The 27,962-nt window shown below is 39.2% G+C and overlaps 2 protein-coding genes across 8 annotated transcripts in view; one reads left to right on the top strand and one right to left on the bottom strand.

Annotated features, from left to right (window-relative positions):
- Window positions 1-974, bottom strand: part of AGL (amylo-alpha-1,6-glucosidase and 4-alpha-glucanotransferase) — a 37,792-nt gene extending 36,818 nt beyond the window's left edge. The window contains exons 1-2 of one of the 3 annotated variants that reach the window (XM_082287124.1): window positions 851-974; window positions 533-662 (exon numbers count right to left, since the gene is read on the bottom strand). The gene's annotated coding sequence lies outside the window, so the exon portion shown is untranslated. Of the gene's footprint in view, window positions 1-199; window positions 426-472; window positions 663-850 lie in introns of those variants that run through there. The other 2 variants (XM_082287123.1, XM_082287126.1) reach the window with 2 other exon arrangements.
- FRRS1 (ferric chelate reductase 1) lies at window positions 211-26,036 on the top strand. Of its 5 annotated transcripts, none has more exons than XM_082287128.1 (19): window positions 211-341; window positions 869-955; window positions 1,660-1,815; window positions 11,077-11,228; window positions 13,772-13,967; window positions 14,184-14,320; window positions 14,953-15,047; window positions 15,728-15,878; window positions 16,707-16,886; window positions 17,754-17,852; window positions 18,384-18,531; window positions 19,053-19,169; window positions 19,963-20,078; window positions 20,368-20,454; window positions 21,375-21,472; window positions 21,645-21,703; window positions 22,464-22,607; window positions 23,721-23,782; window positions 23,880-26,036. In XM_082287128.1, the coding sequence occupies exons 4-19, from the start codon at window positions 11,178-11,180 to the stop codon at window positions 23,970-23,972; spliced, it is 1,833 nt and encodes a 610-aa protein (XP_082143254.1). In that variant the 5' UTR covers window positions 211-341; window positions 869-955; window positions 1,660-1,815; window positions 11,077-11,177; the 3' UTR covers window positions 23,973-26,036. The 5 variants fall into 5 exon arrangements, with proteins under 5 accessions (XP_082143254.1, XP_082143257.1, XP_082143253.1 ...); XM_082287127.1 differs by lacking the exon at window positions 211-341 and adding an exon at window positions 554-745; XM_082287131.1 differs by lacking the exon at window positions 1,660-1,815.
- The last annotated feature ends 1,926 nt before the right edge of the window (window positions 26,037-27,962 follow it).

Here is a 27,962-nt window from a genome sequence, read left to right on the forward strand (position 1 = left end):
ACCCGGCCTCGCCCCTCCGAGCTTGGCCCCGCCCCGTTGGGTCCCGCCCCTCCGTTCCCCGGCCCCGCCCTGCCCGGCGCTGCTCAGCCCCGTTCTTCCGCTCTCGGCCCCGCCCCGCCGAACCGACCCCGCCCCTTGGCTCCCGGTCCCGCCCCTCAGCTCGCGGCCCCGCGAAGCGCGCCCTGAAGGGAGAGGATACCTCAGGGATACCTCAGGGATATCTCAGGGGTACCCCAGGGGCGTCTCCCGTGCCCCGCGCTGTTGCGGCAGCGAGCGGGCTGATCTCTCCGCGAGCCTGGACCCTGCAGCCCGGCAGGGCTGTCGGACAGCGCGGCGTGGTGGTACCTGTCTCCTGTCTCAGCTTTTACAGGCACAGCCCCACCAGCGCCTTTACTCTCGGCTGGTGCGCACAGGCACGAGAGGTGTCCCCGAGGGGCCCGGGCACCTGGGTCCGGAGCTCTGTGTGATTTACCGAGCACTCCGCTGAGGGCGAGGTGGCTTTAAAGGCTGCCTGGAGTATCGCGGCTGATACCTCTGGGCCCAGCCGCTCCTTGCCGTGACTGGAACGCCGCTCCGCCGAGTTCCCTCAGCGTTGCCGCCCCGCTGCCTCAGGGCCAGCTCCCGGCGCCGGGCAGCCGGCTCCATCCTGATAGGCTGCGCTGCTGAAAAAACATGATGTCAGCCAGGGTTTAAGTGCTATATATAGTGTGTGGACAAACTCCGTGGATCTGTCTTTGACCAAGAGGTAGCATGGTTTTTTAAAAAATCCCAAACACCAGAACAACCCCCCACACTCCTCTTGTTTTGCAGCATACTGTCATCCGAACTGCTGACACCAGACAGCCCTTACCATTGCTTTGTATTGCAGAACACCTGGGACAGTTGCTCCAGGCCTCTCACCACCGAAGTCATTAACTGCACCCCAGTGTAAAGGTCAGCCTTGCAGCTTTGGAAGGTCAGTCTATTTTTATTGCCTAGAAATACGTTAAAAAAAAGTGCTTCTCAATTTACAGTCACTGAGTTTGTTTTTTCTTTCTTCTTCTCAAATGTGGTATATTTTGTGGAATTGGAAGGAATCTGCAAAACAATTTAGGCTTAACCATTTACTTGCAGCCATCCCAGGCATACCCTTATAAACGTGTTTTACTGCAGGGTGTTCATCTAATTACTGTGCATTTAGGGAAAGTCCAAAGGCTTTTGATATTCATGGAAACACTTCTACCCTTTTCAAACTGATGTTTTTTTATAATTTTGTAGCTATTTTTCCTTTATTTTCTCTTTCACCTGCTCCTCCCTCTGAAAATTTCCAGAAATCTGTTTGTTCCTCATTACAGTTAATGCTTTTTGGTATTGTTGCGAAAGGTTTTCATCTTGGTGTGAATACGTCAACTTGTATGTCCTTGATAATATTAGGGTCCCTAGACAGAAAGGAGGAAAAAGGAAGCCGCCCTCCCTACCACCCCCCCCCCCCCCGTAAGTGCAGTTCCCTTAAGATTCACCTCATTGAGGCTCATTCAGATATGATTCAGATGTGATACTTACAATCTGAGTTATTTCACATGGATATTTCCTGAGTGCCCAGTAGAATTCTCCCATTGTCCATGTCTTTTTTAGCCCCCTTATTCTTCACTCAGCTTGCTGGCCTGTGTTTGTGTACAGGACAGACTTGCACCTAGCAGAATCCTGGCTCTCTTGGTATGCTGGCTGTTTCCTCTGAATTGGATGTGTCCCCGAAAAGAGGATGATACAACACAAGAATGGGAAATACAAGAAACTTCAACAGTTATGGAAGTCATAGGAACAAAACCAATGGAGGTAACTTTTAAAAGAGATCTGGACCATCTTCTTCTCTAGGGTCCTCAGCAAGCTTCAGTAGCTTGAAGTGACTGCAGTTGATCTGCCACAGAGCCTTGCACAAGCGTCCTTTCCTCCAGGCCTGCTGTTGTCCTGTCACATACTGCAAATGGGCTGGCATTTAGAAGTCTCATGAGCTGCTTACACAGAGAACAGCTCTGAGAGAGGGAGAGTAAATAATGCCTATGTAACCAAGTCCTTTGCATAAATAGTTTTCCTGAAGTGCATGTTGAATACCTTGTGAAAAGCAAGAGAAGAGCCAAAAGAGTATTATTAAAGGCTATTTCTCTCCTGCTACTAAGTTTTAAAACGTGGCTCTTTTGATTTCCTTATTCCATACGGAAACTCACCCTACCCTAACTACTAGGTTTGCACTGGCACATCTCTTGTATACTAGGCATTGAGACAGATTTTGAAATGTACCCAGGTTTATGAAAAATGATTTTTTTTAGTGTCTTTGACAAAAATCACTAGGAAACCAATCCCGAGGCAGTTATTTTGACCATTTGTTTCTGTAGCTAAACCAGATGTGAAGAGTGTAAATGAAGGACTTGATTTACAACATAGCAAAAAAGTTTCCTAGCTACTGTGAAATCACTTAATAATTGAAACAATATCATATCATTGGCCTTCAATTCCATATAAAAAATACTGTTTCAAAGATAATGAATGTTGCAGGTCTCTTGATGAAGTGCAATCAGGAGAGAGAGCAGACTTCTCTAATCCTTTCTCCATTGGCATAATCTCTTATGCTGGCCCATCCCTTACAGACTTTGGGTCTCTCTTCATTTGGCACATGTAAATTGAGCAGTTTTTCTCCACATGGAAACCACACCAGCAAAACATGAATGCACAAGTGCTACCTTTGAGCATTGCACTTTTGTCTAGGACACAGCCAACACCAACTGTGCATTTGCTACTCTGGCATCTAAGGGGTGGTTTTCACAGTGCCATTTTATCTTCAGTTTGCAGTTTCTCTGTGAGTGATTATGATATACCACAGCAGGAAATGATCAATAGTTATTTCAAAATGAGAGTACATACCATATCAATGTTAATTATCAGGAAATAATTTTGCAGCATTTTCAAATGTACTCAGACCAGAATTCTTCAGTCCTTTTACATACACCTTCCTAAGTGGTCCTCCTTTCTTGCCTCCTGTTTTGCAACACAGTGTTAGAGAACACTTATCCTAGTAGTAGTGTCAATACACTTTGGGGAGCTTTTCACTGTCACATCTCACTAATGTCATATTGCTTATGCCTGTTTTAAAGGTTATGCCTGTAAAGTGTGGGAACTTAGAGTACTTACATGGTGGCACTCATTTTTTATTTTTAATAACAGAAAAATAGTTCCCAATAACAACAGTAAAAGCCAACTAGCATAGAGAGAACTTAACTGCACATCTAACTAAAATGAAAAGCAGATTCCTTTGGCCTGTGTACAGGAAATATGAGACTTTATAAAATTTAAAGTGAGCACATTTTTTCTCAATGCTCCACACTCATGCCCTGTAAATTCACGAAATAACACCGTGTTACTGTTCAAACAATAGGAAGCTTAAGAGATATTGAGTCTTCTGTCTAGCTTTTGTTTTCTAATGGGGACTTCTCAACCAGAAATGCAAACTTGAAAGAAAGCTCCTTTTCTTTAAAACCATATCTCTGCAGTTTGATTAAACTGCGGTCTTTTCTGAGTTAGATCTTTGCTATGCAGTGACTGAAAACAAGTGCTATTCTTAGACAGTTGTGTGCTCAGCAGAAATTTGTATATGTTCTTGGACATTAGAATCCAGTATTGAGTGAAAACGTTAGTGAGAACATTGACCTAATCATCTATAACTTTTTTTTTTTCAAAAATCCCTTCTAAATGTCTAATCAGTCTAAACTGATAGGCAGTGAATAAATGATAGGCTGGAATAAAAATGTCTATTTAAGTCAGAAATCATATGAGATGGAGAGGCTAGGACCAGTAACTTATTTAATTTGTCCTTACTGGCCTTTCCTGCAAGGCAGTGTTGGTTTGACCTTTCAAAGATTAACCTGGTATCATCATGAACTTTTGGATTGCAGAAACATTTTTGGTTTGTTTTTAAGTCCAGTTTGGCCATTCTTTTACTGTGTGGCCTCAAACAATCAATGCTTTAACATCCATAGAAAGTTAATTTTCAACAGAGTTTAATTTTTAATAGAAAATTGTAAAACTCAATGCAAATATCTTTAAAGAGGTGCATATAAAATGTTGTTAAAGGTAGCTTTCCATGTAAGCGCTTAAGATATATTTGACTGTGCTTTAGCTAACAGCATCACATTAATTTGATACTAATAATCTGCAAACGTGGTGACTTGGCAAACAAAACTAAGTATCTGAATTATATTCTTGTATCATTTAACTTAGTTAAGTGTAAAATTAATTCACATCTACTGGGCCAATTTTTGTTGTAGAAGGAGAACGTATCATACCAGTGTGCTGAACCACTACCAGCACTTTTATCTTCCTGTGAATTGTTCCATTTAACAGTAGGGAGATATGCTGAGATTTAAGATTCAGAGGATCTATTCCTAAAGGAACTGTAACAATGTCTTATCAAACAGATCTACTCTTTCAGTTTTATATTTCCTCCTCAAAAATAAATATTCAGGGTGTCTCTTGCACACTCCATCTCCTTTATGATGTTCCTTCCTGATATATCAAACTATGCTGAGAATACCATGAATATTTTCCTGGTCCATTAAAATAATAATCCTTAAATCTTATCTAGATAGCTCTTTAAGTTCAAATAGTAAACAATAGATAGTGCTTTTCTGTTCTAGAAATCTGATTTTTAGGCAAAGAAGTAATTACCTGAAGTTATCTGGAAGCTAATATTGGGGACTGTAGCCCTACTCTGTAATCTTTCAGTGCAGGCAGAATTCAAGCCAGGATAATTTAAACAGGCTAACACGGTGTAATATGTTGCAGAAGGAGAATATTTCACCAAATGTATAACGATAGCAAGCATTTGTTTTAAAAGCAAGCATTTGTTTTAAAAGGTATGAAACATGAGCAGCAAGAACAGGGAAGATGACACAAGAGTGGTTTGCACTAGGGTTTCCAGCTATGAAGCTGGAGTTCAGACTGGCAAATCTTTTGCTGTACAGCAATCAGAGCACCTTCTTCAACATTTACAGTTGAACCATCTCCAAATGCTGCTACCAGAAGATAAAAGTCCTTAGTGTTTGTCTTATTGATATCATCAGGTCTTTTGGTTATCCAGGAATTTAAGTTTAGGATTACTGATGAGAAGTACTTTGCCCATAACTGGGCAGTGGTTCCTATGTGAACGCCCAGGACCTAGGAATTACTGCTGTATTTTGGGACAAACTGCTGCTGCTGTCCAGTTTTTTTGAGTGTCCTATCCCTGCACAAAGAACTGGCTCTCCATTTCAGCTGGAGGAATTAGTGTCTCGTACAATAGCACAGCTTTGATATTTTGCTTCTGAGAAAATTTGGAACTTCCTTGGAGGTACTGGCTTCCACAGTGACTAGGTACTAACCTGACTCTGCAGGAGGCAGCTTTCCATAGTATGTCTGGACTGGGTCCCTTTACACTTTGCTTGATACTCCCCTCTGCTCATCAATTGAGCATTGCTGCTTACAGGACTTGAAAACTGGTATGAAAGTATCTTCTCTCCCTTATTCTTCTCACAGCTCACAATGCTGGATATGTCTTTTACCAGCTGTGTTATGGTCTGACCAGTTCATTAGCTTCTGAAAGTCTCTGCAAACATTTAGGTGAGACTTGCTAAAGTAAGAGCTAAAATCCCTGCAGCCCTTCCCATGGAGCATACTCAAACTTCACCACATGGTTTCCCCGCAGGGGCACTGGGCATGTACTAACTAGAGTGTTGCTACAACTAACAGTGCTGTGCATCCATCATCCCTCCACCAGAACTGCTTGTGCTTGAGCTCAGAGCAGCTGCAAAACCCACAGACATACTGGGTCTGCACAAAGAATGCATTTGGAAGCCATGAAGGAGTTAAATTAGGAGCTGCTGAGAAAAGGTGGAGAAATGGAAATGGGTTGTCTGTGAAAGGATTTCTGAGATGAGATGAAAAAGGGTAGGAAAATTAGTTCCTAATCCAAGTGAAAGGGCAGAGGAAAAAAGCTGGGGAGCAAAGGTGGAATTGAGATTGGCTGGCAAAGAAACTGATAAATGTGTGAGAGAGCATTGTACAAGATTCAGTTAATCTTAGCTTCACATTACGAATTCTGTAATCAGGTCTAAAGTGCCTTAAACCAAAGCTTACAGGTCAATGCCTTTGCCAGCAAGCTCTTTGCTCCCTGTAAAGCAGAACAATAGAAACTTATCACATCTTGCTGATAAAATAAAATTAATAATTTAAAAAAGCATCACAGCAATGGTCAGAAAATATAGAAAACTCAATAAAGTTAATAATGCAGTACTTCTATCAGATAAAACTTGATAGTGTGCATCAGATAAAGCACTGACCCACATCACTCGAACTGGGTGAAATGATTTTACTGAAGTCCTTAATCAATTTATTTGTGTTGTGCACTGCGTAAGTGGAGACTCTCAGAAAAGTGACAGGTTGTGTGTCATTTTATCATAACACCTATACAGACCTGTCTCAAACTGATATCAGGGGACCAATCTTAATGATTTCCTTTCAGAGAAGCAAGGAAGTAATTAAAAAAAAAAATCTATTTAAGTCAAAGTGGATACGTATTTTGGTAGAAAGCTATGGTGCGGGTAGTTCAGCTGTGGTGTCACAGTAGAGATAAAAAAGCCAAAGCAGGTTTCTGTCCAGTCCACTGGCAAACCTTATTTGACTGATTGGTTACTGCCACCAGGTGGCTTCTTACAGTCATTGACTGAAAACTGTAAAATGCGCTTTACCTCTAGGTAAAGCAGTATTTTCATATAAATACGATTCCAAGTCTGAATTTTATGTGTGACATTAAAAAAAAAAAAAAAAAAAAAGTGATTAGTAAAGAGAAACAAGAACAACAAAAAAAAATGCATACAGTAGAAGGAAATTTCTGAACACAAGGGGAATAGTTCAATCTAGTTTGTAAATTAACAGTAAGTTGGTAAAACAGGTAAGTATGAAACAGTGCCAGAGCTTAAGGGAAAAGACATTATTAATTATGGAGAAAAATACCTCATCCTACATTGTGACTTTATCATCATTTATTTCCTTTTAGATGGTCAGGATTTTTCAATGACTCAACATTCCCCTCTCTTTGGGAGGACCGCCCCCCCCATATACAAATTGGTTTGGTAGGAAGAATTCTTCATATCTGAGATAACAATATTGTTATTAATTCCCTAATGCATCTTTAACTAAGACAGTAATGCTGAAAATTTTGAAAAATGCTGAAGGCTTGAAAAATCTTGAAATGCATAGTCTCTTATGTGTAGTTTAGGCAAGAGATAGGTGAGTAAATATTGGTGCCAGGACTGTTATCTTCAGAGAAAGCCTAGTATCCAGCATGCATTTAGCCAAATCCAAATACACTTTTTCAAGCACATCAGTATTTCAAAATAGGTAACGCTAGTAGCAAAAAAATCTGTGATCCAAATTATCCATCATCAAAACAATCTGGTAGGGATGCAGCCTATTTGCACTTCACTCGATTGGAACTCAAGTGACGTTTTATTGTGATAACCTTGTCAGTAGCATAGAGCCCAATGCACATATGTATGAAACTTGAGCAAGGTCTGACCTTCTAAAATGCCACCATTTTGCTGAATAGTTAGCTTAATACCTAAGAGGAAAGTTGATTAGAAGCAATCACATAGTAACATGAGTTCTCTTCAGATCTAGCTTCAATGGCTTATTGTTTTCCATATAGCTTTGGGCTTAAAAAATAGAATAGCTATCAGTATAAACCTTGGACTGCACAGTAGTTAATTTCCAAAATTATATATATTTACTAAATAGTTTTCTCGGTTCTTAAGCAAGAGAAATTTCCCTTTATATACTTGGAATGAAGTCTCCTCTACAAAATTCCTGTTGCTTTCAAAATAATAAGCTTTCACTAACTTCCTTAAGTCCCTATAATAAACTATGCAAACAGAGTCATCAGCTTCTTTTCATGTTAGATGTTGTGTCATTCATTTGCGACTTGACATCCTCATCCTCTGACACAAGTCAATAGTAGGTTACGCAGTTTCATCTCTCTTCAGGCTTGCAGGAATATTCAAACCCACCCCCCAGCCCTCTATGTCTCTATCTCATTTGATTAAGCTAGAACATCTGCTTTGTAATAAATACAGAGTTATTATGAATGCACTAACAACAGCTGCAGTACACGACAAGGAAGATGCAGCTGTGGACTTTTTTTAGTTCATATAACCTAATGCATTCTATTTACTTTATACTGGATGTGACACTTAGCAAATTAGCATGCAGTACCCTTTCATAGAAACATTATCATTAAGGCTGCAGAACTATTGATTTTATTATTTTTTTAAGGAGACTGGAATGTTTGAAAAGAGCCCTTCCAGACAGATTGAGGATTGCCCGTGCAGAAGTAGTATGGGTATTTGTAGTAAGTAGTTAGAGAGTTGGGATGTTTTCGGCTGGTTCTCTTGGTGTTTTCCTGGTTTTCTTGCTTTAAAGCTCTTTAGCAATAGCTAACATCTTTTGAAATAAGAGAAGCCATACAATGATAAGCAAAATGGTATTCCCTCCCTTAGCCCTTTGCTTTTCACAGATAAATGGTTTTTTCTTCTTAAACTCTGATTACCATTTCCAACAGAATTGTAACTTGCATTTTTCTCCCTCTTTGTTGGTCTCAAGGAGGAAATTACTTCCATATATACTTGTATTTATTATGTTTCAGACATATAGACCTCATTCTGTCAGCAAGCCAAGACCCTAAAATAATATCTTAAAATATTTGTATATGATTTACAATATACTCTGTGAAAGTTATGAACCTAAATATTGTCAAGAATATTGGTCCCTCTGGTCACCAGTTTTCTTACTGTGAATGTATTTATGTTATTATTTGTCTTCTTAATAATGTATCTGTATTAGTTAGAAACGCACAAGCACATAATAAAACATGTATGTACTTAGGCCTGCAATTTTATCAAACTCTTTCATATATGGGAACTTTATGAATGTAGTTGTAAACAGAATTACTTTTTTTTCCCCTGGCTAGGGGGAAATAGCTATATTTAACTTCAAGGTATTGCTTATGCATTATGTTTCTTCATACACTGAGTGAGATCTCAGCTTCCCAGTGACTCCCATGAGCAGGATAATACAAGTGTAATAGTCAAATAATTTTTCTGATTAGGCAAAATAATCCCTTATTGTTTTTCATGTTAAAGGTATTTTTTAATATGTTATTACAGGGTACCTCTAAGATCAATGCTGCTTTTATAGAAACTGAGAAAACAGTGAACAGTAACAGAGCATTTCCTAGTCTGCTATATTTTAGTAGATAGTTCTTTTAAGAAAATATTACCAAATGAATAGTACTAAGATCTCTAGAACTGCTCAGAACTGCTAGTAAGCAACTGAATTACTACAGCTCTCCAGTCAAGGTGTTTTTTAACACAAATGCAATTATTCTATGCTGTGGAGGGCAAAATTCCCCTTGGATTTTTAAGTAATTGTCTTTTTGTGCCTCTTTGTGAGCAATTGAGAGCTTGGATTTAAACAATACAGAAATCAGAGAAGGATGTGTAAGCAATTGCAGTTTCTGCCAGCAAAGCCCCAGTTACAGCCAGTACTTATTTGCTTTCTCGATAAGAAACGCCTGATTTTGCAAGCCGGTGTATGTGACCGTCTTTCGGCGCACGAATAGCACCGCCAATGAGCTCTACAAGCTTCGACAAGGACAACCTCTCAGTAAAACTCTCGTTAAACCAGGACGGCCATCCCGACGTCCAGTGTTGGGAGACTGCAAAGCAATTACGCGCCCCAACCCCTTCCAGGGCCCGGTTCCGGGGGTTCCCTGCGGGCAGCACCCCGGGCGGGCACACGGAGCGTTTGCAGCGCTCCGGTTCGCGGCTCCCCGGGCGCGGCTCCGCGCCCCGCCCCGGGCCCTCCCGCGCCCCTCGGGCACCGTGTGCGGGCCGTCCCCGCAGCCAGAAAAGCGCTGCGGCCACGGGGGAGGCTCGAGCAGAGAAAAGGGCTGGCTGGTACAGCCGCACCTTCCCCCCCCGCCCTTTTTCGCTGCAGCGGTGGCGGAGAGGAGAGTGGGGCTCCCTGGAGCGAGGGCGGGCGGGGCTGAGGAGCTGCTGTAGCTCCAGAGTGCTTTGGTTAATTTCACACCGGTGAGTGCTCAGAGTGTGGATATTGCAAGCTTTTTGGGAACTGTATTTGCTTCATAGACCATATACTGCAGTTACGAAGCAAAGGAAGGTCTGGTGGCGTTTTTAAAGCACCTTGTAGCTGCTGCCTCTCATGCAAGATTTCTGAATTTCTTTAGAGAAAACTCCTAAACCTGCGTGCCTTAATGAATAGAGGTAAGCTATGGCTTATTTTATGTAGAAGCCATGCCAACCAAGTTTCTCTGGCATCTTTTTTGCTTGTTATGAAGATATTAGTTTCTTCATTGACATGCATAGGAGATGGCCTATGATAACGGTGACAGTAAATGTGCTCATGCTGTAGTTGGATTTACTTGTTGGGATAACAAACTGTGTCTTCTTAGGTCAGTCTCCAACTTTGGGTTCTTCATATAGAGAAAAATTTGCAAGGTTAGGGCCTTAAAGATTAAATGCAGAGCAGCTGCCCAAGTAAAATAATTAAAGTAAACAACTGACTGGCAAAATCCTGTTCATTCTTGGTTAGATACATAGAAAAAAGACAAAAGTTACCATATTTTTAAGATTATTTCTTCTTTTAAAATAAAGTGTCTCTTTGACAGGAAGTAAATGCATAATGAGCTTTAAAATCATGCTGCAATTTTGTGTCAACTAAGATGTGGAGGAAAAAGGTATCAAAAGTTGGTTGTAGATTCCTCCTGCCCTTAATTGCACCAGAAGATAATTAAGTACTTACTCAGTATGAAACTCTTTGAGGTCTGGGGAAGTAAATGTCTGATAATGCCAAAGAAGCTGCAGGGTCAGTGTTTCATGATAGCTTCATGCATTTCAGCTGAAGTGTAGGGAAGCTGTGTAAAATACCTGCCTGAAGTAAAGATGCTCTTATAAAGCTTACTATTTTTTGTGTGTGTGTTGTTCCTTTTTTCAGACAAGCTTCCTGGATACAGTAAAGGTTAATACAGTTAGATGCAAACCAAATAAAAGGGATTACAAAGTAATAGAAGTTGTTTTACTACAAGTAGAGAGCCAATGGCAGTTTTACTCAGACTTTGTCGCTGTAACAGGAGGACGGCCTGTAAGGTAAGTACCTACACTCAAATGGTTATAAAAATAATTTTGAAACACATAAGCCCTTGAAATTCTCTTTTCTAGAAAGAACAAGATGCTGAGGCTGTATGTTTTGTGTGCATGGGAGGTGTGTGTGTGTCTGTATTTTAAATGTAATGGATTACTATGAATGTGAACACTACTTTTTTTCTGTCCTTTCTCAATCCAGCCGATGTGATGTGACCTCCTTTAACGAAGCAGAAGAGGTCAACCCAAGCTCTTTTTATGAATTCAGAGGGAGGGTGACTCTTCAACAGCAAGACTGCTTTCCCAGTATATTTCTAAAGGAAAGTGTCATAAACCCCTTATATTAATATAGCTTATTCCCCTTCAGGTGGCTCTTTCCTCTTCTGCTTGCCGTCATCTGATGGTGCTCAGGAGAAAATTTCTGTCTATGGTAGTTTTTGTACCTTTGAACTGACAGTATGTTTGCCTTGCCTGTTATCTCATCTCTTCTTCCTCTCTGAAGTTAGTTTTAGAGTTCACACTATGCAGCTAATGAAGTTAAACAGCTGAAAGAAGATAATTTCTGTGAAGAGGTCCTGAGTTGGAGTGTGAGCATTGTGCTCATGAGCTATTAGGCTATCAGGGCTTTCTTAGCTGTTGATACTTGCAGGGACTGTAGGGATTATTTTCAACACCAGAAGAAGTAACTTATTGCACTCTGTTTATCCAAATATTTTTCAGATTTCTTTTTTTTTTAATTTTATTAATCTCTGCTTAATCTTTTTCTTCTGCCAGCTTTTGAGTCAGTTGAATCTGACAAAGAATATTTCTTGTTTCATTTTACATCCCTACCACATCCTCTTCTACTTAAAGCAGAATACTACCCTAGTCTTTTCCTTGTCTCTGTGATATGCAGCCTTATCTCTTCTTGTTTTGAGAATTTCTCTGGTACATATAATTGTACTGAGCCTTAACTTTTAGCTTTCTATAGGCTTCTTTAGCTTATGAATAAAATCATTTTGATGTAAACTTTTAAAAGTTTGGAGAAGTATTGAAACTAGAAGGAAATACTTCAGCTAGCAGTTAAAGATATGATCATAATGTTATCTTAAATATTTGGGAGGAGTTGAGCGTTTGGTTTTTTATTTTCTAGTTCTTGAAACCTAACTGTTCAACACACTCTTGCCTCTGATTTTCTTCTATTTATTGTTGTAAAGTTTCTGAGGAGCCCTTACATTGAAGTACAAATGTAGCATTGCCTTGGAAATTGTGGATTTTTAGCACTGAATGTATAGAACTTGAGTTGAAGTTGATGGCTCCTATTGTGTAAGGCAAATGATGTGCCTTGTCTCATTTGACTGCTTTTTAAGTATCAAGAGTTCAGTCTGAAATTGCTCTGTGTTTTTCTTATCTTCATGTCCATCCGTGCTGTCAGGGAACTTCATAACCTGATACTTCTTATCAGTTGCTGCAAAATGGGCATGGCCCTTCCAGAAGGCAGACCTACTTGCCTGGTCTATGTTCCACCAGAGCTGATAATTTTCTTCTTGTGCCTAAGGATTGAAAGGAAGTTTCTCTGTTCTCCTGGCCTTTTGGACATGGAAGCACTTTCTTTTGTTGGCTAAGGTGTTCTGTAAACCACAATACAGCTCTAAGCTCTGCATGCTACTGAGTAGCAAAACAATTGCCACAGCTTTTGTGAAAACAGTATTGTGGCAGAGCAAAACATTGTATGATGAAAGCTGAGATTAGGGGCTCATACAACTGTTTGAGGCTCTGTCATCCTACTACCCCGTGTCTTTCATGCATACTGTTCCCTTGACAAGAGTGTGACAAGCAACCCATTGTTTGACTAATTGTCTAGAGGTCCAATATCCAAAAGGAAGAGTTCAAAGGAGAAGTCTTGTCTTCAACAAACATACATATTTCTTTGTCTAAATCTTCATACCAAATTCTCACTCTTGCATGTACAAAATTTTTTTCTGACATTTGGCAACTTTAGTTTCCCTGCAGAAAGAAGAACTTGTTACTGGGGAATTATTTGTCATATGTGAAGAAATAGATACAGGTTGTGGAAACAAAAGGCAGTCTATAACGCTGCAAAATTTGAAGCTATGATTAATAAGTGGGCTAGATAGTAGCTGTGTAGTTCCTCAATGCTGTCAATCTTTTTATATCTGTGAAGCATGTTTTAAGATTCATCTGTCCTGTGCAGATGTTTAAGGAACTTGAATTTATTTTTTTTTTTGGAGAGAGAACATGAGAGGGATAGGCAAAAGACATTTTAAAAATGCTGTCAAAATGCATGGAGGGAAATAATCCACCCAGTGTATAGAGAGATCCATCAACAACCTGTAGATGGCCTGAAATATGGTTTCTGAACGTTCTTGCAATGTCTGGCAGTTATCAGGAGCAGAAGTTATTCAGCAGCTGGGAATGGTGTCTTCTCGTGAATACTTTTTTAAACATGGTTTTGTTTTTAGGCATTCAGCTGATTTCTAAAGATGAATGGTGACCTGTAATGTAAGTATTTATTGTATCTAATTGCCTTTAAATCTTATTTTATACAGATGGAGCTGCCTGGTTTTGCTGTTGCTGTTTGGATGTATGTTTGCCTCTCTGCATCTGTGGGTGGCTATCCAAATGGAAAAGTAAGAGAAGCCTGCACTAGCATGGTACCCTGTCATGGTAGCTCTCCTCAACTGTCACCTGAGCACACCATTACAGTGAATGGGACTGAATTTAAACCAGGGGACAGCATAGAAGGTATTGTATCAGTTATATCTGAAAGTATTTCTTTGTATTATAGTATGTCTTTCCTCAGTTTTCTAAGCTGGATTTATCTAAGCAATTGAATCTTGTATAGGTAATCCATTAAGCATCATTCAGTACTTGTAAAATGAGCATCTGGTAGTCATTGTTGAAATATTCCCTTCTTCTGGAATAGAGTTAAACTTCCTTTTACTTTTCTTCTTGCTTCAGTTCATCTGTCTGGACCAGATTTTGAAGGTTTTTTCATACAAGCTCGGGATGCAGAACACCTGGATAGCCCTGCAGTTGGTTCTTTTTTGTTAGCTGATCGGAGACGTTCTCAGCTGCTGACATGTGGTCGGACCAAGGTAGAGCCCAGCCCCTTAAAATGGGGCATAGCCACTGAGGGGCTTGTACAGACTATGTCTGTAATAGGACAGAGCTAATCTATGTAATCCTGTTCAAGTTCATTGAGCCTCTTGGGAAATTGGTCCAGCTCAGAGTCCAGAGGTGTGACTCACTGCAGCTCTGGACTATTCTTATGAGCTGTTTAAACTGTCCTGGTGACAGAAGGCTGTTGACTGCTGCAGGAAAATGCAGCATTTGTAACATAACTTTTACTTGTACCCAATGAACATGGTGTATTCCTAATATTAAAAGGAGGAGTCATTGCACTGTCTCTTCATCCTCTTATTGTCAAAAAGTGGAGCATTATCTTACTAAGAAAACTTCACTATTTCTGCATAAATGCTGCAGGGACCTCTATCTCATTGCTGGAGTCTTCCAGATTGAAAGTTGTTCCTTTTAGCCTTGGAGTTTGTTAGTGTGCGGAAGTTGCAGCGCTACACTTCACCTGAGCTGATCATGACTGACTGGGGAAAAGGCAGTTGCACTGGGGTTGTGCAGTGTCTCTTCAGGATTTAGTTGCAGCCTCTGCTGACGGTGTTTACTAACAAAATGCATATCCACTGTGTAACACTTGATATGTGTGTGTTTCCAGAATTCAGCTGTCAGTCACACAAGTAAATCAAAAAAGAAAGAAATAAAAGTTTATTGGATTGCTCCTGGAGATGCTCCAAAACATGTACAGTTTCTGTAAGTAAACCTAGTATTAATTCTAATTTATTAAAATGTAGACAAGGTAAGCCTGTACCATTGTCTATGTCAAATACTGTCCAGCACTGAAAAGTCCTTGGGTCCAATGGACTGAAAAGTAAACACCCATTGCTTGCTGCAGAGTCTACGTTAATGTAGACACTTGTTTTTAGGGAGAGCTTGAAGGTGATGGTTTTTCTTTTCTATTTTTTTTTTTCTTTCAGCGAGGATATAAGGGGATTTGGAAACTGAGGTTTCTTTACTCTTTCTAGTTAACTTCTCACTTCTCATACCTGTAGTGTACAGTGTTAAGAATCTTTTTCTTTGCTTATATTTAACCAAATGATATGTATACCCTCCTGTTACACTACTAGCTTTTTGTGAACTACAGGATAAAAGCAGTGCAACTCTTCTCTGAAGTTCTAATCTATGCCACATACATGAATGTTTATCTGCTGCAGCATGTGGTATTATGTTTTAAAATTCTTTTTCTACTGAGATTTAAAGTATTTTCCTACTTCAATCCCTAAAATGTAGATGTCTCCATAATAATGAGGGTTTTACAAATAGTTTGTGTGAACTATAGAATTTTTTTCCTTTTTTTTTCTTTTTCCTTTTTAAAGTAGTGGTCAACTATAAATGTATACAGTAATTACTCTGTATGTGTTGTGTTTTTTAAGAGCCACAGTTGTGAAGAAATACAGGATTTTCTGGGTAAAGATTCCAGGTCCCATTGTTTCTCAGACTGATGTGCTGTCCCCAACACCACCTTTGCATGCAACATCAGAGGCTATGTCAACTTCATACCCAGTTTCCTACATATCAAAGCCAGTAAGTAATGATAAACCTAAATCAGGCTATCTTTAATGCTTGTGATGGATGGAATTTAATGAGATGACATTGCTACAGCCTATTAACAGGAAAGGAGAGATGAGGGATGAGTAACTGATATCTAAGACTGAGAACATGGCAGCTGCCCTCCTGTTTTAGTTGAGTTGCCTGAACTTCTCAGGGTTAAATGTTTTCATGCACACAGGTCAGAAGATTAACAGAACATTTAGAAATTAATGACCAGAAGATATTATGCATACTTGTCATGAGAGGTGGGAGAAGACTTCCTCTGGTCTTGGCTAATAACTTCCTATTTAGCAACCGCAGGCTCAGAAGCTTTCTTCTCAGAGTTCATCTGTGTTACTGACTTCTGTTACTGAGTTTTGAATGGATTGACCAAGCGTTGCTATTTGATCCAGGATAACTGTGACTTGTAATCAATGTATTTTCTCAATGTGTATCAGTGAAGTTTCTACTTTAAAAAGTAAACACAAAGCTGGAGTACCCTTCTTTTCTTCCTCATCTTACAGCTGATATTACCTCTCCAAATATTAAACCGAAGGAAGTTTTTTCTGAAGTTCTTACTGACTTTTCAAAGTTATTCTATTGTAATGTCTTTAAAGTGAAAATTCAACTCAAATATAGCTTGGAATTCATCACCATTTTACTTAGTAGTCCTAGGGTAATTGTAGACATGGTTTAAGAGATTGGTGTGTAGACACAGATGACATTGTTGTTCCTTGTATGCTTTTTTTTCTACCATGGGTGAAAAGGGAGGAAGAGAATAGAAACTCTCATTGCTCACAATTTGTTTGTTTGCTTGTCTAGTTTAGTGCATCAGGTTGTGGAAGTATGAAGTTCTGCATTAGGAACCCTTCAAATTGTGATCCTGGAAGTGCTTCCTGTTTTTTTCTTTCCTTCCAACAAGAGGAGAGTTCAGTTTTTATTGAAATGAGTGGTCCAAGTGAAGGATATTTAGCATTTGCATTATCCCATGACCAGTGGATGGTGAGTGTTCTATTTTGTTTTCTGTAGTTGCTCTTGTGATGTTAGTAAATTTTGAATGGAAATGCATATGGAAAATGGAAATACTGTCAGATGTCACACAAAGTGTGACTCTCCCATAGTGCTAAAACACAAGTTGTTTCTTATAGGTGGATATTCACTTTTAGCTCAGGAGTGAATAATTGCAGTAGAATTTCCCTATGGATCTCTCTTATGGTAGAATTCAGCCTGTCTGACTGAAATTCCTGGTTAGATCAATCTTTATTTATCCATCCAAAAAATCTTACCTCTCAGAGGCTGAGTTGTTATTCTGAAAACCATTTGCATTTGATCCTGGAATGTTACTCCTATACAAACAGTCTTAAAAAATGTTTAAAGATACTTCTTTCTAACTTACGTTAAAATGAAGGGATGATGCTGTTGACAAATTCATAGTTGCACAAAGGAAATGCTATTTATATTCATATCCCTAATGCAGGAACGCTTGGTTCTTAACAACACTTTTTTTACAGCTGTGGAGGAAAAAATCGTGTAACTGAAGTGGATTTTTAAATAGCTTCAACATCTTTCTCTGTCTTGTCTAGTTAATTTATTAAAATTCTAAATAATTAAAGAAACTTCTGATAATGTGGTTGTTACTCTGGTGGGGAGTGTGAATCATAATGTGTTTCTGTGTGTCATCTCTTTGACTTAATGTGGTTTCTCAGTAATAATGCTGATGTGTTTGAAAGATGGGAAATAACAACTTGATAACTGCTAACTACAGAAACCGCTCAGGTCTTGCTGCTTATATTAAATCAAAGACCATTTGGAGACTGCCAGTGGTGTTTTTTTATTGAGCTACAGATGTTTTTCTTTTCAACTCTGCAGGGTGGTGATGATGCGTATCTGTGTGTTAATGAGGATCACCGCATTCACGTAAGCACTGCCCATCTGAAGGAGCGAAGTTATCCTCTCTTGGATTTAGAGGTATGTTTGAAAACAACTCAGACGCTTTCACAGATGTAGCTTTGAAGCAAGGTATGCTGCTGCTTTGTGCTTTTATTTTGCACAGTAGGTGTAAATACTAAGGTGGATCCATAATTCTCGAAGGTGAGATTGGTTGGGCTCTTACTTCCTAGTAAATGTTAACTTTGGAAGTCTAAATTTAATATGTAAATATAGTCACATGGTGGGAGCTTATTCTATTTAGAAACTTTGTGCCCATTATTAGTCTGTCCCTTTGTTAGAACTGCAGTTGCAACTGATATATCCTGGGCTAAAGATTGTTTAATCTTTTGAGCTGGAAAAATTAGTGAAATTAAGTTCAACCTGTACGTTGCTATGTTGACTTACTGACATGCCTCTTGTATGCCAATTTAGAAGGGATCCCCCTTCCCTGCATTATTCACGTTCTTTCTTTGTACATCAGTGACACTCTTGTCTTTTGCAGGGTTACTTTTAAGCCAATTACTCTGGCAATCTGAAAACACTGGGTGTTAAATATCTCCTGTTTTACAGAATGCCCTTGAAGACGTGTCATGGAGGCTTGCAGATGGTGTTCTTCAATGTTCTTTCAGAAGGCGTATTCGTCTCCCTGCTTATAAAGGGAGATTTAATCTGGATACCAGTTACTACATCTTTCTGGCAGATGGGGAAGCTAGTGAAGGTAAGCTTGACTTATGTACGGTTGCTTTTCTTATAACAGCTCTAAATGAGTTAGTAACCCTTCTGTAAGATGTGGCTTAGCTGAGAATTGGTGTCTGAACTAAGGTTTCCAAGTTTGAGGCCTTTAATTCAGTCACCTTTACTGCTTCTCTGGATCATGGGTTTGCTTGTGGAAGTTACTGCAGATTTACTCATACACGTGTGCTCACTTGATGAGAGGAACTGATACCTTCTTGAGAACTGGCCACATCTCGTTTTAAATGGAGACTAACATCAAAGGGACTTATTCTTCATGTCTTGTGCATGTAGTGGAGAATGGTATTTCCCATAGCTGAATGAGCTGGGTTTTGTGCATCAAGTGTGCAGGATAGCTTAGATGATGTTAGGTTCTTTCCACAATGTGTGTTAGCTTGTATGATTATGCTCAGCTGTCACAACAGGGCTTGCATTCATGAATGGGCACACTTAAAAGTGCAGTGGCTTTCATAAGCAGGAAATAAACCAATTTGTGTCTCTGCTCAGGCGGACTAATACACAAACATCGTCGTCAGCCCCTGGTCACCGATGGACTGTACAACGTCACAGGTCTTCCTCAGGATATTGGAGGTTCCCGGTCCCCGCGACTTATCAAGGCTCATGGTAGGCTGCAGTTACTAGTTTTGTATCCCAGTTCTAGACTTGCTGAGACTACAGAGTTATTGCAGAATAGGTATTCCCTCTTGACTGTCTGGCATTCACGTTGTGTATTCTGTTGGCTAGCAAGATCTGATACTCTGGTGGCAGAGGGAAGCTACTAATTTTTCATTTTGAGAACAGTGTTATAAGATTCATTTTGCCAGGAAAATGAACCTGTACTTGCCTTTTCCCTTAAATTTATAATTATGACTTGTTTACCTCTATCTCTTTGTATTTCAAGGTGTTCTAGTTGCATTTTTGGTTTAGTTCTATTTGAAATGAGAAATCACTCAACTGGCAGTCTGGAGACACTGAAGTTAACGGTTATTTTTTCTCCCACACTACTGGACTTTAATGCAGGTCCATGACAGAACTGTCACTCCTTCTTTGTCACACAGATTGTAGCAATGTCATTTTTCATCCTCTGATGTCGGAGTTGGTGATAGAATGGCTTCTCTCACCAGTATGTACAAAGTGTATTAGCATGTATGAAATGTGCAGTAGGCAGAGCTGCTCTGTTGTGCTGTGTGGGCAAAGTATGTTTATCTTTTGCGTGGGTGTTTCTGTCCTCTAGGAAGATAAAGGTTATAAAGCTGTAGTCTGAACCAGGTGATAGGTTTTTAATCATAGGTAAATTCTGACCATGTGCATATGGACTAAACTGTTACATAGTTTTCAAAGTTGTATTCACGTGCACTTAAGTTACCTATTATTTACCTTGTTGCACTTCTTGTGTGTTTATTTTTTCTATTTTCAGGAGCACTGATGTTTGTTGCTTGGATTACCACAGTTAGTATTGGTGTTATTGTTGCACGATTCTTCAAACCTGTCTGGTCTCATTCATTCCTATTTGGAAAGGAATTGTGGTTTCAGGTGGGCAAAATCTCCACATATCTCCAGCTGTATTTTTTAGCATTATTGCAAGCAGAACTATAAACCTACTAGATTGAAGAAATAGACTAAACATGGTATGATTTACATCTTACCATGTAATCTTATAAAGTTGGAACAATTAAAAATCAGAAGTTCACCTACTTTACTAGTAAAAGTAAAGTCTAAAGTGGGCACTAAGTATATCTTTTAACTGAAGGTCTATTTAATGTCTTTAAATGATGTATTAAGAAAGCTGTAGAGTTTCTAAAAGCAAACTTACCTTTTCTAGGTGCATCGTATGCTTATGCTGACCACAGTCATGCTTACAAGCATTTCTTTTGTGTTGCCTTTTGTATACCGAGGAGGTTGGAGCCAAGTAAGTGTGTACTTTTTGTCTTCTTTGTTAACTCAAAGGTAAAGGTGGGACTAAATGAGTGAGGAGGTCCATGGACAACTAACATGTTAGAACTATTTCTAAGCAAATTTCTGTGAAAGCTGTTCTTAACAAGGCTGATTTCAAATCCTACCAACACAGAAGAGGAATGTTGTGTCTTTTAAACTACAGCTGAAAAACTTCAGTGTTTTCCTTCCTTCCTCTTTCCCCCAAATAAATTCCTTACTCACAGTTTCTTTATGTACTATTTTGGTCTTGCTGTTTCTTTAGAGAATATGAAGGGGACAGTAAGGCTGTGATGGCTGACATTAGCATGGTAAACCTGCTGGAATAAGTGTTTTTGTGAATTCAGACATGACTGCATCCAGTGATAAGCTTAGTTTGGAGCAGTAACTAGACAGAGATTGTATACCTGTTGCTGTCACCTGTACTCTGATGCAAGGTGACATAAAAAGTTGGAAAGTCTAGAGAGTATCTGAATTCAAGGTGGGAGAATACAGTTACAGGTGTGAACTAGGGAAATCAAATAAAATGTTTTCAGGTGAGAGAGAAGACCAGTGCTGGGATGAGTTATAAAGTAGGCCTATCCTGAAGACACAGGATTGAGGCTGGAGAGCTTGGACTATGGCTTCTGTAGTCATATTAGTCTGCTCTTCAGCTGGTAAAATTTCTCAATACAGCAAAAAGGTGGGACAAACCTTGAGCAGACATACCAGTGTGTCTGCTACCAAGGCAAACAATCTCCATCTGGCTGCAGGGCAGCTTATTGTGTCCTGTTGCCTCTGCTGGTGCTGCTCCACTGTAACTTACTAGTATAATGATAAATAAAATTTGCAACTTTTTGGTATCTTTTCTCCCTGTTTATATAGATATTGTATTTAAGAAAAATGTCCTCTGTTTAGCAAGCAGGTTTTCATCCTTATCTTGGCTGTGCTGTGATGGCCTTGGCAATCTTTCAACCACTTATGGCAGGTTTCAGACCATCTCGTCACGCGCCAAGGTACAACTGACTGATCAAGTTACAGCCACAGGAATTACATGTGACTGTTACTTTAAAAATTCTTTTTACAATGGAAAGTTTTCACAACTTGAAAGTAAGCAAAAATATTCTTTGACATCTGCCCCCTTCCCCCAACTATGTAATCAATAAAATGTGTTTTATTGTTTTGTAGGAGGCAATTGTTTAACTGGTTTCACTGGAGTACTGGTACAACAGCTAGAATATTAGCTGGTGAGTAGAAGTAATAATTGTAACTCTCATTTAACTGATTTAAAGGAGCTTTGTCCTTTGTCTGGGCTGTTGTTCATCTAAAACATCTATGGACATCCAGTCTAGGCATGTCTGAAGGTCCTTTTCCTTGTTGGCCATGTTTTGTGTGAGTTTTAAGGGGCAATTGGATGCAACTTAGAGAAAAAGTAACTTTAAAACCAAAGGAATTACTGATAAATCTGAAATAACTCTGTAATGAGGACCTTTTCTTCAGAATTTTTTTTTTTGTCCTGGAAGATATGAGAATAGTGTTCTTACAGTAGCATAGTTCAGTGTTATTTAATAGGAGACAGGAATTTCACTTATAGACCCAGAAGCTGGGTTTAATTCTATTAATAGAGGCAAGCTTCCAAAGGAACCTTAAGCACTAATACTGTGGTGACTGGTCTTGTTGGTAGTCACAAATGCTAGTGTTTATGTGGCTGGAATGTGATAGGGCAATAAGCAGGTTGAAAAAAACATCTTGGCCTTTTCCTTTTCTTCCTGTCTCGACCCTCACACTACAAAACAACCCCACGCAAACAACCCCATGCAAACAACCCCCTATCCCCCCCACAAAAAACCCCCAACAACTTTCTGCTGTATGAACTCCTTTAACCTCATTCCTCAAGCAGTTTTAGGTAATACATGGGAAATCTATTTACAAAAGCTTTGAGAGCATTTTTAAAGTATACCGGCACAACATTCTTACTGGTTTTTTTATCTTGTTTTTACTGACTAGTGGTAACCATGTTCTTGGGAATGGATCTGCCAGCACTTGACCTGCCAGATCCATGGGACACCTATACGATGATTGGCTTTGTGGCTTGGCATGTTGGTACTGATGTTCTTCTGGAAATACACAGCTACTGTCTCATTCGTAAAGGTACAAACCCACCAAAACTCCTGTTGTTGCCTTGCTTGCTGAGCATAATACCAGTGTGGACTGAATTTCAGGAGGTGTTGTTTGGCCTCTAACTTGGAAGCTGAAAGGGAGTAACTCTTGAGTAGTAGTGTCCTATAGACAAATTAATATGGAAGTAAACCAGTTTTCAAGACAAAAGTGTTCTAGAAAAGTGGGGTTTGTGCCATTTAAAATAGTAGCTTCTCATTTCTCAAACCATAGTTCATGTGGGACTGAAATGTGCAGACTGAAATGTGTAAGTATTTTCTGAGAATCTCTTATTTTTGGCCATAATTTTGATCCCAGTTGGGTATGTTAAGTCCAGGTTAATTCATGCAGATTTAATTTCCATTTAATTGTTGTCAAATTGCTGTTATTGCAGGGGCAAGCTTGAATGCTTGCCATTTTGACTGACCAAGGGAAGAAATGTGAAATCCTGACTCCAACATGTCTAGTGAAGAGATGGGTAGTAACTTCATTGGAAATTGTTAGCTCCAGTGGCTGGTGTCACAGGGAGGAGATGACTGTGCACATGTGAATGACCTGTGTCTAAGGCTGAGATGAGGCATCTGCAGAATTGAAGAGTGGTTAATTAAGAGTCTGTGTAAGATGGCATGTGAAGGAGTGATTATAAAGGATGTGAATTTAAATTTAACTGCAGTAATTACTTCTGAGAAATAGGGGAATTACCCTGAAGTTTTTGGACAATGAGTGTTCTTACGTTAGCTAATGAAAATAATACTTAATTAAATCCAGTTATGTTAAAATGTAAAAGGAAAAGGTGTTAGCTCAAAACTCAATGTTTTGATTATTCAGTCTAGCAAAAGAGAATTTTTTTTTCTGACTTCGGTGTCCAGAATTTACTTTTTGTAGGTCAGCTTCAGAATAATTTTTCATTTGTGCTGTGAGTGTGATAGTAACAGGTCATGAAATGTCAAATGAAGCTTCCAAGTCCTTTTCAGAAGCTTCCAAGTCCTTTTCAGATTTGATGCTGCGTGAGACTTAGTCACAGGATCAAGACTTCTCCAGTATAAAAATGAAACCCCCCTTCCTCTTAAGGGCAGACTTGACTTCTGTTTTTCTTCCCATGAACAGTTGAAGTGATAGAGGATGACAGAGTACAGATACTGCAGTCACTCACATCTGCAGAAGCAGAGGTGAGTCACAATTTGGTAACTAACTGCTATGAAATCAGATGATTCTTTGTTTAAATCAATAAAAAGACTGATGACTTTTCTTTCCCTTTTCTTGCAGGGTTGTCTGTTTAAACAGATTATATTAACCATCTATGTCTGTGGAAATATAGTATTCCTTGTTGCCTTCCTGATAGCAATCAACCAAGTATGAAATAAGTATTTGAGAATTTTGTGATGAAATACTGTGCAGTTGAAAAATCTGCAAGGAATACTTTTTATTACAACTTTTTTCTCAACGTGTCCCTGAAGATCTAATTGAAGAATAACAGCACGTGCATGTCACACTCAGTGTTAGGGAGATCTGGAATTCAAATCTAGAGAGGAATCCTGCAAAAGCTGTCTTCTGATGGGACTTTTAATGGGAACCTTTGCCTGAGTAAGGAATGAAATCTCTATTTTTTTTTAAGCACACTAGTTAATTTGATTGAAGCTATGGGTTAAAAGAAGACTGAGAAGGTGTGCTGAAAATGTTATTTTGGTAGACAGTTCCCTAAACCTTTTGTGAATATTATTGGGGGAACTGGTAAGATATGACTGATCTGGATCAATCTGTCCACTTTCCTGTGTTCTAATGATATGTGATAGGCCTACTTCCTGCTCTTGATAGTTTTGTGCATAAAGAAACCCCCAGCCAGACAAACCACAAAACTTAGTGAAAAATTGTCCAAATGCAGGTTGATGCATGAGCTAAATAGATAAAAGTAAAATGCAAAAACCACTGTCTGCTCTAAGAGCAATGTACTTACACAACAAGCATAGGAGTTTAGGAACTTCAATCCTTTAGTACAACCACCATTTGCCTCACTCAAAATACTGCTCTGTCTCATCCCTCTTGGTGCTTCTAAACCGTGAAGAGAAAATGTGTTTTCAATATAAATGCATTAAAACCTATTGTAACTTACACAAAACTCAAATCTGGAAGAACCTTTCTCTTTTTATGGATTTCTGTTTTACTGCCTTTGGTTGCTTGTGGCTTCTGAATTACTTGACTGTTGGAATGAGATGGATTTATGCCAATTGATGCTTTAATGGAAGTGAAAATACTTGCTCTGGAATGTTGCAGTTGTATTTGTGTTATTGAGCATAATGTAAATTGGGAGCTAGGTTAACTTCATAAAAAGCAGCTTCTGTTAGTGTTAAGTGAGAGCCCTTTGAGCTGGCATATCTAGAAGACAGAACTATAAGAATTCTGTTAACAACTCTATTTTGAAAGAATACTGGAGGGCAATCTTTTAGTCAACAAAAGATTTCTCCAAATATATGAACTAGGTACAGAGACTGGAAAGGCACTGTTTTTGGTTCATGGTTTGCCTAGGTATGGAAGGATACTCTTGAAGTGGCATTTTGGAAATGAAACCTTAATATGCTGTGCAGTCACGGTGCTTTGCAGTTGTGTTTTGTGGCTCTGAACAGCTTGCTCCCACACATCTTCATTTTTCTTACTGAAAAGTATCGATTTTTTAGTTGTAACAATTCAACATATATTTTTAGGCTAGAACTACTAAGCTAGCTGGGAATTAAGGTGTTGGGAGTATTGGATAGAATAGTAAGTAGTGAGGCCTGACTTGGTACAGACTTTTACAGCAGCATCTCTACAAGTATGGCTAGCTCTGAAATACTTGTAGGTGTGGGTCAGGTGGTGGTTCTCTGCAGTTACTAAAGCTGTCTGGTTCTGTGTCTTCCTGCACCTTCCCAAGTCCATAGTGCCTGTTGCATGGACAGGTAATATTCAGGAATATTCAGACACATTTGTCTGTAGTCAGTGATCTTTTTGGCTGCTCAGATATCTGATTTAGCCATAAGGGTGCTTATGGAGCTGGGATTAATCCCTTTGTCAGCAGCAGCTGACTGTGAGTGAGTCTAAGTTGAATCATCCCCCTTAAAAAAGTCATGTGCAGATTGGGAAAGGGGGACTACGAAGAAGTGAGTCATGACCCAGGTTGAAGGGCAAGAAGCATGGAGCCAATTGTGTGGGTGTGGGGGGGGTCTCAAAAGCCTGGGAATCTCAGGCTCATCTACTGCTAAAGTTTTATGGTACTCTTTTGTCTGCTGTGAGTTTATAGAAGAAAAATCACTCAACCTAGGCATGATTGATGGCTTTTTAAATTAAGGTTAATGCTGGATTCTTTCTGTAATACAATAGCTGTACTGAGGGTTTTTTCATTTACATGTGACAATGAACATGGGTTTTAAAAGATGAATGTAAATATCTCAATAAAAGTTCTTGTCCCTTTTAGTAATGTGAAAATACTGTCAAATGGAAACTAGAAAAGTCTTGCCTAGGAGCAAAATGGATTGTCTGGTTTTTTGTAGATGTTGTTTTATAAATTAAAGCTATCTAAATCCTTCCTGTAGAAACTATTGTTGAAATTGAATGTTAAAATAGTTTCACATTTTAATGGAGTTTCTTTTCCTCAAGAAGAAAAAAAATTCCTCGTTCCACATGTAATGCAACTTTAAAATTGGCAAAATTGTTAGTTGTTCTGGATAACTTCTTTCTTCCCAGTGCTTGCAATATTGTCTAGTTTCTTACGGGAGCCCTTATGTGCAGTATTGTAACTTAATTGATTGAAAGACTTGCTAATTTTACATCATTTCTGTTCACACCACCACCCCTGCCCTTTTCCTGCATGATTAATAAGAGGAAGTAATGTGGCATTGCATTCTAGTGTCTTCCAAAGTTTTTGGTATACCCCTTTGAAAAAAATCTGTGGAAGTGTTTGATATTGGCAGGAAAATAGGTGACGGGTATAAATTTGTGCTCAGTCTCACAAGTAGTTTACTGGTTCAATTAAGTTGTTAGGTGCAGCCTCCAAATACTGGTCATCTGCTCTTGGCTTAGCTAGAAATCATGTTCTTTGCCTGTGTTTTGAACAAATATTAATTGGTGCACACAACTCCAATGTAATGGAATTCGCTGCTACTTTGTTTCTCTTGAAGTAATTTTTCACTAGTTGATGTTTCAGGCTTCAGAAAGAACCAGGGGAAGGTGTACTTAATTTCTCCTCCTCACACTGAGTGCTACATTTTTTTCTGTTTTGTCAGAAATCAAAGATGGGGAGACGTCCAAGTCAGTGTAATAATGGCCATGTTTTTTCCTTCACCTGGGGAAGGCTGAAGAGACGATTGCCTGCTTTGTGCATTCTGTCACAGTTTGTAACACTACGTGGCGCCCTTGTTCAAATAACAGCACTTCTGTTTTGCTTGCTTTCTGTAAACTGTCAGTGAGAGGTTGAGACATGTGAAGGTTTTCCAAAATAGGAAGGTTCCTAAATGAACTAATTGGAAAAATTTTCATGCTTTATGAAGAAACTCGATCTTTAAATTCAAGCCAGCTCATACAGGTGGTCATTATGAAATGGGTGTTTGCTTGATAGCTGTGCATAAGCTTTTGTTTGAGCAGGTATGGATGGTTTTCTTTTGTCATGTGGGTATATCCTTTTCCAGACAATCCAAGATGAACAGCAATCCTTACGGAAAAACTGCAGTATTCTGCGTTTCTGTGCAGAAGTTAATACCTTTGTGGTTTTAGACTTTTTTTTGCAGGCTGAAGTAAGAAGAATCCGAGTGAATAGAAGGATGCTTAACAGGGATGATCTGCTAGTAGGTCTGAGAAATGCTTTGCTCACATAAATCTGATTCCAGCTTTTCTAAGGGGTTTGAGTGAAGGGAGAAACTGTTACGTATCCTTGAGGAAGTGGCACAGGACATGTTTTTCAGAACATGCTTGGAACCACCTGTTTTTGTTCATACCTGACCTAGTTCAACCACTGTCTAGCTTCTGTTGGTCTTCCTTGTGCTGTGCAAAAGTGACTTTACATAATGTAAACCACAAAATTGCATCACTCTGAATCAGCTATTTATGATAATGATCCCACACAAATGATACTGCACTTAAAGACTCTAGCTTTGGCTTTGCTTCAGAGAGACTTTTGTCTTGCTGGACCTTAGAAATCACTTGGCTTTAATGATTAGAGTTTTGCATGGCATGTCTACTGACATTTGAAAAAAAATGTTTTCCACCTTGTATTTCTGTTCTTGTTGCTACAGGATGCAGGAAAGCTCTGGGGCTGTAGCACTCAGATGATGAACACTCCTGCTTTCCAGAAGCACAAAACTTTTCAGTCTTTCTTTTAAACTA

The sequence above is a fragment of the Coloeus monedula genome, assembly GCF_965178545.1.
Source record: "Coloeus monedula genome assembly, chromosome: 9".
In the NCBI taxonomy this organism is placed as follows: Eukaryota; Metazoa; Chordata; class Aves; order Passeriformes; family Corvidae; genus Coloeus; species Coloeus monedula.

Coding starts and splice junctions, on each gene's coding strand:
- FRRS1 (XM_082287128.1), top strand. CDS start 11,178: ATGGCAGTTTTACTCAGACTTTGTCGCTGTAACAGGAGGACGGCCTGT. Junction 13,968..14,183: donor ACCAGGGGACAGCATAGAAG/GTATTGTATCAG, acceptor TTCTTGCTTCAG/TTCATCTGTCTGGACCAGAT. Junction 14,321..14,952: donor TGACATGTGGTCGGACCAAG/GTAGAGCCCAGC, acceptor GTGTGTTTCCAG/AATTCAGCTGTCAGTCACAC.